General features: G+C 30.7%; 2 protein-coding genes across 3 annotated transcripts in view; one reads left to right on the forward strand and one right to left on the reverse strand.

Annotated features, from left to right (window-relative positions):
• The window catches only part of LOC100161354 (aminopeptidase N), a 150,543-nt gene that overhangs the window by 67,638 nt on the left and 68,055 nt on the right, over positions 1–14,850 (forward strand). The window lies entirely within an intron of this gene.
• Positions 4,521–7,276, reverse strand: LOC115033908. Of its 2 annotated transcripts, XR_003839259.1 has the most exons (3): positions 6,891–7,276; positions 5,867–6,832; positions 4,521–4,573 (listed from the first exon to the last, which is right to left on the reverse strand). XR_003839259.1 is itself a non-coding variant. In XM_029488742.1 (2 exons), the coding sequence occupies exons 1-2, from the start codon at positions 6,192–6,194 to the stop codon at positions 4,539–4,541; spliced, it is 363 nt and encodes a 120-aa protein (XP_029344602.1). In that variant the 5' UTR covers positions 6,195–7,276; the 3' UTR covers positions 4,521–4,538. The 2 variants fall into 2 exon arrangements, 1 of the variants encoding a protein (XP_029344602.1); XM_029488742.1 differs by having other exon boundaries at positions 5,867–7,276.

Consider the following 14,850-nt stretch of genomic DNA (forward strand, 5'->3'; position numbering starts at 1 on the left):
CCCATTTATATCAAAAAGTGGATTTTCGAAAAAATCGATTTAGCACCTTTTGGTTCTGAGCCCACGATTATACTGATATAGGTACTATATTACTACATAGTATGGCTGCCCCTCCACGCGTCCCGTATCGGCGGCGGCTACCAACTTTCTCAGGAGACAACTGCCACCGCCGTTATCAATGCGTTACATGTGTACACAAATGTACAAACACAGGCGCATATAAAATACATAAATAGCGCATGCGCGATTCTCTGTGGAGACTGCACAATATAAGTTATAACCGTAGCCTCCGTTGGCAAACGTCACAGGCTGTGACTTGCAGCGCCTTAGTGGCTGACGATTAATCATTATAGATTATACACTTTATTGCACGTTATCACTAATAAGTTATTATCAATAGCAATGGTATCATAGCAATTGTGGTAATTCCGACGTGTTATCACCACTTAGGCTAGCGCGCCCTTTTTATATTACCATTTTTATATTGTATTCGTATTTGATTTATTTTGTATTCGTTTTTATTTATCATCTTTGTACTCGATCTCTGTGAATTATTATATTATTTTATGTCGTACCGTCTTTGGTCACGTGACGACGCGCCCGACTTTTTCTCCCGCCTCGCGCGTCGACTTCGCCGTTACGTGCACGAAGCCGCCGTCGCGCGCTACTCTCGACAATCGCTTTTTCGCTCTTCACTCGAGCAGCCCTACGTCCGTCGACTCACCCGAATTTACGCGCACCAGTCTTTAACATTTTTGTTTTATTGTTTCTAAATCTAAAATATACACGAACATACCTGTACGTAGTGTCAGTTATTCTTTCCTACCTAGGCATACCCTCTGGTTTAGTAAGTTAAGTAGTATATACGGCACCCCTGAACCACGTTTCGGGCCGTGGTATTTTACCAGCGCCGTCAATACCACACAATAATATATTATGATTATTATTCATACTATATATTACTATGATTTAAATTGTATTAATTTGTTTTCTGTGTGATAGGTACTGTGAGTGTGAACGCCGAATCACATAATTAATAATTTCTAGTTAGATATTTTAATTATAAGAAATAGTGAAAATGAAAATCTTCTGACAGATTTTTAAACAAAATAAATGAGTCTTGAGTATTGGAGTGTTTGCGCTAACATGTCTAGATGGGTACAATATCGTTGCCTCCTAAAAAATTTAACGGCAGAACCGCTACTGCATAACCTTCTAGAGAAATACATTTTTGGTATGTTAAAGCTTCATAATACAACAGCAATGATCATAGAATATAGCCAATATAGGCCCATTACTTTAGGACTACATAAGTCCTAACCTATAGAGAAATAAGCTCACAAATATCATTCACTTAATCCTAACTGGTCCTTTTTTTCTGATATGGTTCTAATTTGAAACTCTTCTTGAACCAAACTCTTCAAGTTCTCAACATACATTGAGTGAAATTAAAATATTTTAATATTCTCTAACATTGTGTGATTATCATTGAAGCCACTGAAAGTACAATAAGTAAAATTCTCCGTTTTAAGAAAGTATGGTGGCCCAACGATCCGTTATAAAAATTCTATTACATGAATGACGATATGACTCAAAAAGTCACGCGATCTGGTCACTTTTTTTTATCTACAACGCTACCGGTGGCAAAGTTAAATTTGTTAAAATTATGTTTAATTAAATAGTAATTAATAATTATTGTTTATTTAGTAATTTACCTATAATATTGGAGAATTAGTATACAGACTTTAATAAGATGAGTATATGGCATGTAAAAAAATTAGTCCACTGAGCGCACTAGTAATGGAATCTGAATTCTTTTCCATCTTATCATAGTTCGTTGGGTATACATATTATCTTAAATCGTCGGTTAAAACAAACACTCCTTATTCAAAAAAAATATGAAGATTGCAAATCATCGATTATATACCTATAGCTAGGTACATACTACAAAAATCAGTAAACTGCTTCAAAAAAACAAACCATAGATTCTATATTGATAACATATAACTTAAAAAAATCAACTATTATAATATGTCAAATATGTAAGAAATTAATATAAGCAAGACCCTAAGACCAACTGATGGAACAGCTTTATATTATCAACTAAAAATCATCCAATCTTTAACTTCTATATTCCTAGAGGATATCTCGAATTCCAAAAGGATAAACATTTCTTGAGAACAGCCTATCTTCCAAGAACAGTCTGATATAGATGTAGATACTGCTTTCAGCACTAGGTCCGTAAACAGCTCAAAAAGAGTCAAAATATTTTGAAAATATTATGGTGCATATAGAAAATTAAAATATAAACATTCAATTAAATGTTCATGTATCTAAAGTTATTCCATTACAAAATTACAGAAAATAAGAAAATCACTACATAAGAAATCGTGTAATTTGGTGGCGTATAGCGCAAATAGCAAATAGCGTTTAAGATTTTGGTAGGCTGAAGCCTGAAGCCGTAATATTATAATATTGAATAAGCTAAAAACAAATTTAGAAAATATTTCGGAGGCTGTTCAAGTTTATGGTGGAGGCTTTGCCCTCAAACTCACCCCCTCCTCCCTATATATTTTCACGTATGGTAGATAGGTACGTAAGATTGCAGTATGTATCTCTATGTGAGAAAACTTTGGTATAACTAATTGACATATAGATTCTAGATTGTGCGAAGAAATGAAAATCAGTAGATACCTGATATGTGTTCGTTTATCACGGTGTTCGCATATCACACTATTCGTTATTCCTTACCACAGTAGATGTTCAAGTATTTACCAATATGTTTATGTATTTTTTAAAGTAAAATAAAAATTTAGCTGCATATCTTTAAAACTGTATATTTTGATCATTTTTGTGCAGCAATTAGTCCCGAAATCTACTCAAATGTATTTTTACAATATTATACACTGACTTATCTTTAACCCCCCCAAAAAATTTGAAAACATCACTGCATCACTGCACCAACTGATAAATAATAACATTAAACGAAAGTTAATATAGCCCTGCATACATACAGTGTAGTTACTTACTATTAGAATTATTTGTAAATTCAATTGTTATCAATCTGAATTGTGTTGAAAATACTCATCTACGCCAAAATACACATATTTTACACTTTTATAATTGTAACGAATCTTTTCATAGGTTGGGTTCTATTAAGATAATTTTATTTAATTTTACTATGTATGCAGGTAATTGTAAATTTAAACACAAGTTACGAAAAAAATCCATTTCCTATGTAATTATGTGCTTAAAAAATCCAGCTCAAAATATAATATAATCATCTAAATGGACTGTTATGTAAACAAATTACATTAATTGTTTACACAATGCCTATAAAATAAACATTATATAAACATGATTACAACTGTAATAAATTACAATTTCGTTGTAAATCACGAGATAACACTTGTGCTCAAAATGATTTTCCTAATAGTTATTTACATATCAACATTTGGTGCTTGTATAAACATAAAATGTATGTATAAACATAAAATGTATGAATGTACCTAATCAATTTAATTAAATGAGAAATATATAATAATATATTGTCTATTAATTAAGTATTATTTATTATTTAAACTCGTAGACATTTTCGAACAATTTTTTTTTTTTTAAGCATATAAAGTTCAAATTTAAAGTTTAATAATTATTTTGTAGTTTAAAGTGTATAAAATGTTTCACTTTTATAGTTCAGGATTGAAAATTTAAAACAAGCTTCCGCGTAATAGGTTATAATATATAAATAAAATTACTTTATTCACAATCATATCATCAAATGTACTTAGTAATATAATAGGCTGACTAACCGTCTTTGCTCAGAGTCGTTTTTCTTATACAATGATATTATTATATCATTGAATTCAAATTTAACACCATCCATTACAGTGATCCACTTGTAACCTATACTGTACAGCAGAGCGACACCCACTTGCTCACCTTTATTATGTATTATTTCTATAAAATATACTTTAAAGTCAATAAACCTATTGCAGTTACGTTTCAAAAAATCAGGGCTTGAAACCGATTAAAATAATTTCGGTTTCGGTTTCGATTTTGTCTACCGGTTTTTAATTTTTTCGATTTCGGTTTCAATTATTCAATACTGGTATTAGGAAATTTCGGTTTCGGTTTCGATTTTGTATACCGGTTTTGAAATTTTACGATTTCGGTTTCAACTTAGTGATACCGGTATTGAGAAATGTCGTATTCGGTTTCAGTTTTGTATACCGGTTTTTAAATGACTTTCAGGGGGCTGTGTCGTCTATACAATTATCATTGCTTGTTCCATATTGTCATATATAGTATTTGCTAGTAACTATAATTTATTACTATTAATAAAGCATTTAATAATTTTGCGAATAATGAAATAGTTATCAACATTTTAATCATGATCTCACCTTTATTATGAGTATTAATTATGCGTATTTAATACCGGTTTCCAATTTTTTACGGTTTCGATTTTGAATTTAATACCGGTATCCAATTTTTTTCGGTTTCGTTTTTGATTACGGTTTCGGTTTCGGTTTAAAAACGGTTTATACCGGTTTCTGAAATCGGTTTGTCCACATACCTAATATATAATAAAATATAATAAAAAATAAATAAAGAATCGTTATACCTAATAATATAAAATCATATTTTCCATAATAATAATTAATAATCGTCCACATTAAATATACATAAATCATAGTCAAAAAATAATCGTTATACGTAATAATCCAAAATCATATTTTTCATAATAATAATTAATAATTGTCAACATTAAATATACACAAATCATAGTCAAAAAATAATAAATAAATAATCGTCCACATAATATAATAAAATATAATTAATAATTAATAAATAATCGTTATAAATATTGTCATGTATGAAAACTATAATGTTGTGATACAATTTGCAAATATTCTAAGTCTTGTATTTCTTTATTAGTATACCTATTCATAGAATCCTGAAATGCTGCTTCATTACTTATATAATTGTCAACAAAGTAATCTGAGAACTTAGTTACTCTAGGGTCAGATGGCATGATTGCTTCTAAAGTAAATGCAAATACATCGGGAACTTTTCCGGAGATAAAAATAATAATAATCCGAAACATAGATGAAGCCACTTACTTATTTCTGATTCACTTTTATATTCAACACTCAGTCCAAAGTTTTGAATTGCCCTCCACCATGATTGGCTGAGATGAAATCTACATCCTACTAGATTAACATCAGGCCATATTTTTTCGCATGCATTATGAATTGCTAATTCAAAATCGACAACTATTTCTGTTGGACTAAAAACTAAATTTAACTCTAAACATTTTTCACAGATTAATTTGAAACAATTAATGTAAGTCTCTTGTTTTTTATATTTTAAAAGACAGAAGACAAGTGGTATATAATGTCCATTAAAATATCCATGTAAAGTAAATAATTGATAAAAAAAATTTAACACAATAATCAAATGTTCCATCCACATAAATTGTTTCTGAGATACATAAATATTTTAGATTTGTAATACAACTATATAATATAAAAATCTCACTATCGAAATCAGATAAAATTAATAAACTTTCATCTCTAATCGTTTTTGGTGCCATCTGAATAAGCGAAGAAATAACTTCAGATCGCGAAGTTGGAACTGGTGGCATTAATTTTCTACGTGCATTATACATGTTTCTCTTTACCAATGACATGTCATTCGAAGTTAAAATTGTAGAGTTTTTTATTGTACTACTACAACATTCTAATCCCATGTCAAGAGGTGTATGCCATCTACAAAAAATGACTATATACATGTGTCGTATGCAATCTCTGATAGCATACGACACGTGTACCTATTTTATTACTAATTAATTTTGAAATGTATTTACCCGGTTTATCACGAATATCTTCCACCGTTTTCCTCTTTACACAACTACTTATTTCTTGTTTTTCTAGTGTTTGGATGGAAATTGGAAGGCATGAAGTAATGTGAGTATCATTTGCAAAATGTGTTAAAGCAATATTATGCTGCTCAGCTCCAACAGTTTTTATAAATGCATTACAATTTTTGTTATTGCACCTCCATTTTATTTCACCAGACGCGTATTTTTTATTTTTACTATACTTATAATTTTTAAATACAACCAACAAATTGCCTCGTTTGCCAGTAATTAATTTTATACTATTATTTTCTTGCGACATATTTCGTTCGGACATATACAAATATCAGAAGTACGGAAACACGCAGACTACGAATGATTATGTTCGTCAAAGTATACGTCTTTACCACGGTTTAAGATAGTACGGTTGCGTAACGAAACGAGAAAAAGTGTGTTGAGAATGTTCTTACCAAATACCTAAGATCATAGAGCGCTCCCAGCGGATTTATATACTAACCAAATGGCAAATAATTATCATGTTAGCAACATAGGTAACAATATTAATATATTTTTTAATATATTTTTAAAAATGAGAGTTATTAGTTAATTATTACGTATTAAAATATTACCATTGTTCTATGATATTACCTAAGATAATCTAAACTCTAAAGCCGTGGTTTTTATTGTGTTATGTTTGGATAAAAATAGGTGATTTGCATATAGGTTTTATCTGAGAATCACTCAAGAGTTGTATTGGATCCGTTTTAAATGGAAACAATTTATTCTCAGATTCAAAAGTCTATTTAATATTAATTTGTTAAGTATTGTTAAAGTTAATAATCAAAATTATATCAATTATATTATTAATTTTCAAACCTCTACATTTTTATTTTGATCATTTGAAACATTATTTTCACAATTTAACATTGACTTCGCTTCAGCCCCTTCTACTAATCTCGGAATTTTCAAACATATCTAAGAAATAAATATTAATTTTATAGTAGGTAACTTACCATTTTTATATTAAATTTACCGTGTATTTATTTAATCCTTCGCCAGACTCCCAAGTACTTTTAATTTCATAAGTTTCAAAATGTTTAGCGCAGGCACGATGGCTCTTTTTTAAAACCATTCCCAAAGCTTTTTCTCCCTCATTTTTGGAAACACTAAATGTAGTTTTGGATGCATCATGAGGTGCATGTACACAACAAATATATATGTTAACAAAATGTCAAAATAATGTCAATAACACATAAAAGTACATAAATCATTAAAACAAAATATTAGTATTAATAGCTCAGTTAATAGCACGACTATCTATAAGTACCATAGGCGCAAATAGCGTTTGAGATTTGGGGGGGGGGGGCTAATGGGGCTAATAGGACCTTAGTTTGATAATATTGAAGAAGCTTAAAGCAAAATGTAGGAAATGTTTGGGAGGGCTTAGCCCCTAAAGCCCCCTCGCTCTATTTGCACCTATGATAAGTACCTAAATTGATATTATGAATTATGATTTTCTTTTTGGCAGCATCTATTGAATATCAAATAATTATAAAATAATATATTTATATAAAATATTCAAATATTGATAGTATAAAACCTATGATAAAACTTATAGTTTTATAAATGAACTGATAGATGGCGCTGCAGAATCTTAGGTAAAATCAGCTGATTTCGTAAGAATATTTGTGCTATATAAACGTCTTGCCGTAAGTAATACACCGTACTGCAACCATACTATCTTATACCGTGGTCTTTACGTATACCTTATCTACTGCCGATATCATCATTGGTGTGGCGCTCAATGAAAAGATGTGTGTTGTACTCGTCGAGGGCCAACGTAAAAAATAACACGCGAAGTGAGTTAACGAATTCGGTGTTTATTTGCAAAGACAGTTGACAAAAACAATTACAAGGCGTAAGCCGGTCTCGCGTGAGATTGGGGGAAGATGTTTTGTGCGCGTCGCGAGTCGCGTGAACGATGTCGTTGCTGACTTAAGCCGACGGTCGGGTCCCCGTTGCTAAGCCCAAAGACCAGTGGTCGCGGCGGCAAGACAGTGGAACGGACACGTGCGCGTGTTGTCAGAACGGAGGAGTTTTAATGCGGACGGACAGGTTATGCACAGACGCAGGTACACGAAAGACTAGCCGTGCCAGCCGCCCGACACTTCGAAGGCGCGAACGCCGCGGAGGTGCCGAGTGGTGTTGCCAACGTTGGGACGCGAGACCGGAGGGGTGAGAGCCATGTGGTGAGGCCGGTGGCCCACCACATTGGAAATCCTGATTTCAGATAATATGTAGATAAAATTATTAATAATTTGAATCGATCTAACCTTGACAATATTTTATCAATTTTGACATATATCATCACAATAGATGTAAACGTATTTATTAATGTGAGAGGCACGTGGCAATGTGAGTACTGTCGCACTGAGCAGGTAAAAAAAAAAAACTGGTGGAGTTTACATATACCCATTACAGGTAAGAAAAAAAACTGGCGGAGTTTACCATAGACCTATTATTACCTTTTTATCTTGACCGATATTCTGGCAGAGTTTACAATATACATACATATTTTGTACCTACAATCTAATACCTACAATATTTACAAATAATAATTGTAGTGTTTTGGTATTTTGTATTAAAATAAATAATACAATGGTTTGCCGGTTCTAAAAAAGTCACCTAAATCCCCCTTTAATTACGCCACTGATGTCTGGTAGATAGCATATAGGCGCAATAATGTGGGACTATGAGGGGGAGGGTAAAGAGCCCAAATATTTATTTATACCTATTATGTTTAATTTCATCAATATAAATATTTTCTTTTCAAGTAATTTTTAGCAACAAGCTATTTTTCTGATTACCAAATATCATAATTTATAATGAATTAATGAAATAAGTTTTTTAAAAAAATTTCGACGAATTTGAGGTTAAATTTTTAATTCACTCCTAGTTTTATATGTAAATTGTTAGTAGATAGCCGGTATATTAGTTATGGATGAAGGTGCAACTAGGAAAAAATTCTAGAACCCCCCTCCACCCCACCCCCACCCCAAAAAAAAAAAAAAAATTACCATAGTTGCGTCTATAGTAGGTAGGTTAAAACCACAATTAAAGATATTATCGTAATCGTAGTTCAGTGGTGTCATTTGGGGTGGAGAAACTTGGGCATATGCCCCGGTCTAGTATTGATATCAACCTTAAGTTGGCAAATTTACCACAACCCCACCCCCACCCTTAACCACTATGGCACTATGCTACGAGAATCTGAGTGAAAATATTTTGATTTGGAAAAGCCGTGAAAAGTTGTGCTAGTCTAATAAAAACTGAAATGACGTCTCTGTCGTAGTTAGAACATACACAATGTTTGTACGATGGATTTTTAGGATATTTAAATTCATCCGTATTATTACTATTTATAGCGGTATCTGATACGAGTTATTAGTAGGACGTAGGTAGGGTAGGATAGATCATAAGCGCCTACTGACTGTACAAAATATAACAATTTAAATATTCTCATTAAAATATCGTACAAAAACAATAGCTACTTTTAGCTAGTAAATACAATAAATGAAAATTGTTTTTCTTTTCGTAAACGAATCCCGATTCCAGGATTTGAAACTGTAATATGGACTGATGAATAATGATTTAATTAATCTGTCGGAAACTTAAATAATAAAGACTTGTTTACAACCGATTGGTCCATGGTCGTATGTATAATTATTAATTATAAATACTAGTTTTTATAATCAATGGTATAAGGTTCATCTGATCTATACAGTATTTATATTACAGTACCTATATAACTATAAGTACAAAAATACAATTTAATATATCACTATATTAAGACTTTTTAATTAAAGTTTATAACAAAACTATTATGATTTAAGAGTTTACAACACAATAATATGATTTCGCATATATTTACACACAATATTGGCTTAAATTCCACCAATTCATTAAATGAACGCACCAGCCCCTGTGGCCTAATGGATAAGGCATCGGCCGGTCTCCTAAACTGGGCAAAATTTTTTGCATTTTTTCAAGTTGTTAACGAATTTTAATTTATATTGACCTAGCATCAAAACTTAAATTCTTCAGCGTGTATAAAAAGTTGTAAAATTAATCTCTGCGCTTTCGGAACAATATACTTATTTAAAACAATTTACATTGAAAACGTACAAGCTGTGATATTGAATTTTAGGTTCTTAGCGGATATGATGTGCTTTATTTTATTTTTTTGTCAGTAATCACCTTTTAAGCAATGAATGTGCTTCAATCTCAATATCACTTCTGATACGAAAGTAAATCTAGTTGGTATTTGGGAATAAAAAGTAAAAAATTCACTGTATAACTTAATTAGTAGGAAAAACATCAAAAAATAATAGGGAAAAACGAGAGTTTATGTCAAAATTGATTTTTTAAATTTGTTGTAGACCAATAACGAATTAACCGTAAATACTTGACATTTTCACCAAAATTTATATTTTGATTGTTTTTGAGCTATTTGTAGACATTTGAAATTTTCGAATTTTTTTTAGTGTCAATAAAAAATTATGGACTTGTAAAAACACGGATAATTTAATGCAAGATCCCACATAAGTTGTGTCTAACTATTTTTCTTATTGCATCATATTACTTTCGAATCGTAAATCGTAATACGTAAATCCGTTGACAGTATAAACTAGTTTATACACTAGGAAATTAATTTTATGGGAATAAATATTATAATGTTGGAAACATAATAATATATAATAGGTATATTGTAGGAGTGTTGGACTTGGACATACCTATTATACTGTAATTATTACTCGTATTAGGTATATTATAATTACCTATTGCAGGGTTACGGTTTAATTCTTTATTTTATAAGACCTAGGTCATACAATTTATTTTAATATGCTATATTGCAATGGTCTACTTGCATTAAATATATTCAGTTCCCCAAGTCAAAAGTTGAACGTGCACCTATGGTGGTATGTGTGAAAGAGAAAATAGTTAATAGGTATTACGTAATAATAGGTACTTGCAGATAGTTGATTAACAAATTACAAGGGCTCTTGGATATAACAAAAAAATGGCATAGAACATGGTTTCGTAATTTAAGGAATATGGCTTATTGAAGCGTTTTATAGTAAAAATACCTATTATAAACATTTTAGAGGAGAATTTTTTTTAACAATCGTAAGAAGCAGATATTGAATATTTTTATTAATTAGTTAAACAACTAATCGATAAAAACTAAAAAAAACCCTGTTAATTTACCATGCAATATTGGAAATTTGAATGCCATATAAAAAATCATGCCTATACCTATTTAGTGGCTAGTTTGATAATAATAACATTCTATATTATTCTGTGATTATATTGAGTATTTGATAACACGGCTGTTAAGATGACCAAGATATAATGTCTTAATTAATTTATTATTATTCATAACTTCATTAAGGGGATTCGATACTGTGATTTTGTGTTTTTTTCTAACACATGCGTGACAAAGTATTTTAGACGTGTTTTTTGTCAAACATACCAATTGATCTAATGAAGCTTTAAAAATATAAATAAAAATTCTAAAGACAGATATGAATCTTCCGTCAAGTCTACTTGAAATCGATTTCCCACATTTTTGATTTTTTGATTTTAACTTCTCCGAAAATTGAAATATAACAATTTTTAAATACTCTTTTTTAATCTGACATTTTTAGGAATTTGGGAGATAGTATCAAAAATATCGGTGAGTCAATTTCAAGTAGACTTGATGACAAATTCAAATCTATTTTCAGAATTCTTATCGCTTCATTAGATCAATAAAATTGGTATGTTTGGCAAAAATCACGCCTAAAATACTATGTCCCATGTATCTTAGACAAAAACAGAAAATCACGGTATAGAATCCCCTTAAGAAACTATTTTCTTTAACTAAGTACACTTAATAATTACAAAAATTGGATTTTGAATATATGCATAATGTTAACATAAAAATTGTGTCAATAGTATTAATTTAAATATTGCCTGTTGGTAATGTAAATACTAAAGGGTTAACACTTAACTGAAATAGTTTTATAAATTACAATATACCGGATTTCATACTTGAATGGTAACATGTATATTGTGTACGCGACTCAGTCCATAGTATTTATTTGAATATATTTAATTTTCATTTTTTAGATTCATTAGACATTCAACGTTTGATTAAATAATTAAATGATGAATTTTTTTTTCAAAAGTTTAAATTGCTTCTTATGTACATACGAATACCTACAAATTATCTGGTAAATATAATAATAATAATAATAATAAGGTGAATATTCACTCTAATATATTATACTCAAAGTACCAACATATATAGGGTTATATATTATATGTTCTGTATATTGTAGTAAGCTAGTTACTACGCAACAATTTAAGCCATCCCAACAGGATCTTGTTTAGTATCGTATCCTGTAATTCGGGTATTAAATCAATAAAAACAATATAAAACAATTCTTGAATCGCATATAGGAGACGGATGTGGTATTCGCCATGACCATACATGGCAATTATACAATATAAAAAACAGAACGATTTACTATAGTAAAAACTAGCAATATATTCAGAACAGCGATTATTACTATTGTTATTTTAAATTATTATTTTATTTCGCAAAAGCTATAGTAATAATTAGAACAGATAGAACGACGCAAAAACGATTAAGCGTGGTTAGGTCAATAGCCACGTCCGGGAAGACCGAGATACAGCACTAATAGGCAAAAGGAGTGGGGACCGAACTTTAAGAGGGACCCCGAAACAGCCTGTATTCAGACGTGTTCACTCCATTGTACTAGAGGCACATTCACGTCACTTTGTGTAATAGTATTGTCAATTTTGGACTTAGAACGATTTACTGAAGAACATTGCAATAAACCACATTATATTTACACTTGTCTACATTTGTTGTTTCTACATCGTTTTCACTTTCAACAGTTCCGTGAATCCTAAATGTACGAAGATTACCAAAATACTTAACCTTTTTATTTACGATAAGGATGTGAGGCAATTCGTACATTTTGGGAGGCGACTAGTATGCACCGATAAAAATGTTCATGGATTTCAGGTATATAAGGAGACACAATTAAGATTTATCTACTTACAAAATAAATACAAGTATCCGGACTTATAGATTTAAAATCATTCAACTTTATAATATTTTATCGAATTGGAGTCTTATTAAAATGAACAATTTCCTTTTTATTTTCTATACTCTAAACTCCAAAGTGTCACATATTCAATTATATAGCTAATATTATTATTTGCATTATATTATTATGTATAAAACTATAAAACATAATATTATGATGTCTTTCAATATGTCAAAAATGGCACTACCTATATGATTTGGCTTATATATTATAATTGGCTTAGTGTTTCCCTTGCAACGGTTAGAGAATCCACAGTAAGCCCTAAGAAAGGACTAAACATAAACTCAATTATAAAAATGTACATGGATTCGTAAATGAAGTGATGTACATTTAAGTTGTATCCAATCAGTATAAACAAAATACAAATATCTATAGATTCAAAATTACTCTAAAATAATTTTTTAATCTTAGCATTTTCACACAATTCAGTAAAGGTTTTGTATAAATATAAACGTATTTAATAAAATACGTTATTCAATGTGCTGCTAGAAACTACATTTTTTAATTATATTTATAATCATTGCAATTGAGAGTTCCATAAATTATCTATAAAAGTCATACTGAAAATAAAGGAAGTGAATATTTGAATATTTCATCTACCTGTCTTAGCGTCCTACGCTGCTATTAGTGTACATTTGTATTAACAAATTGTAATCGTATTACCACTGATTTGAATACAATTCAGATTCAAATTGTAACAGGGGCGTCAAATCGACATCCTGTTCTAAGACATTCATTTATCAGGTAATAGATTATATTATGGTTATGTTTTTGGTGCCGACCAATTTCAGAATTGCTATATTCCGAAAAAACCCAAGCTTATAAGCGTAATTCGCTTGCATAGCGTGGAACATCCACCGTGGTGAACACAATTTTAAAAGAAAACTTAAATAGTTGATTGATGCCATCATTTGAGTAAATTGACCTCTTATAAAATCCAAAGGTAAGGTTATTGTCTAGCCGTCTAGGCAACATCATGGGATTGCTTATTATATTTTAATTTTAAAATTCGCTTTATATAGTTTAATAGTTTCTCCACCCCCTGGACGGAATTCGGACATTTTCAGAGGCCCGGGACGGAACTCGGCAATTTCCGTCGGCGTGTAGTCGTGTAGATATGAATTGTGCCAAGAAGTATAATTCGACAATCTATACAAATATACGTAAGTATATATGTATATAATATTTATATTTATATTTTTTTTTGTTTTATATAATCTGTGGTGTTAGTGTACGAACTCCTCTGTAACGGCTCGACCGATTTTAATAAAATTTTCTTTGTATATTTAGTATGTATGAGAATGGTTCGTAAAGTATTTTTCATCCTCCTATCACTAGCACCAGGGGAGGTGCTGAAATTGGGATTTGGAGATTTACGGTGGACATTTTTGTTTATAAATGGTTGCTATTGGTTACAAAAGAAACAAATAAATATTAATAAATTAGTCAAGGTATTTTTTATTTGTTTTCCATTGGTTAATAGGGCAGATCAGGTGCAACTGTGCAAGCATAATGTATCAAATCAAATGTTCATACATTGCCGACGTCATATGCTGTTGCACATTACCTACCGGGAGGCTGAGTTGCACCCAAAATGAGTTGAACAATCAACATTTTTTTTTAAGGGCAACGAAGTGATCGGGATCAGCTAATATTTTATATATTTATACAATTAAGCAAAGGATATCTACGTGAATTGGTATTGTATCAACTATTAAAGTTTCATTTTTATAATTGTATTTGCTACTGCGAACGTTTGACACCATGAGTGCGATTTATGAGGTCTGTGCTGCCATCCCAGTTGGTAACAAT

This window comes from Acyrthosiphon pisum, chromosome A1 (assembly GCF_005508785.2).
Source record: "Acyrthosiphon pisum isolate AL4f chromosome A1, pea_aphid_22Mar2018_4r6ur, whole genome shotgun sequence".
Lineage (NCBI taxonomy): Eukaryota > Metazoa > Arthropoda > Insecta > Hemiptera > Aphididae > Acyrthosiphon > Acyrthosiphon pisum.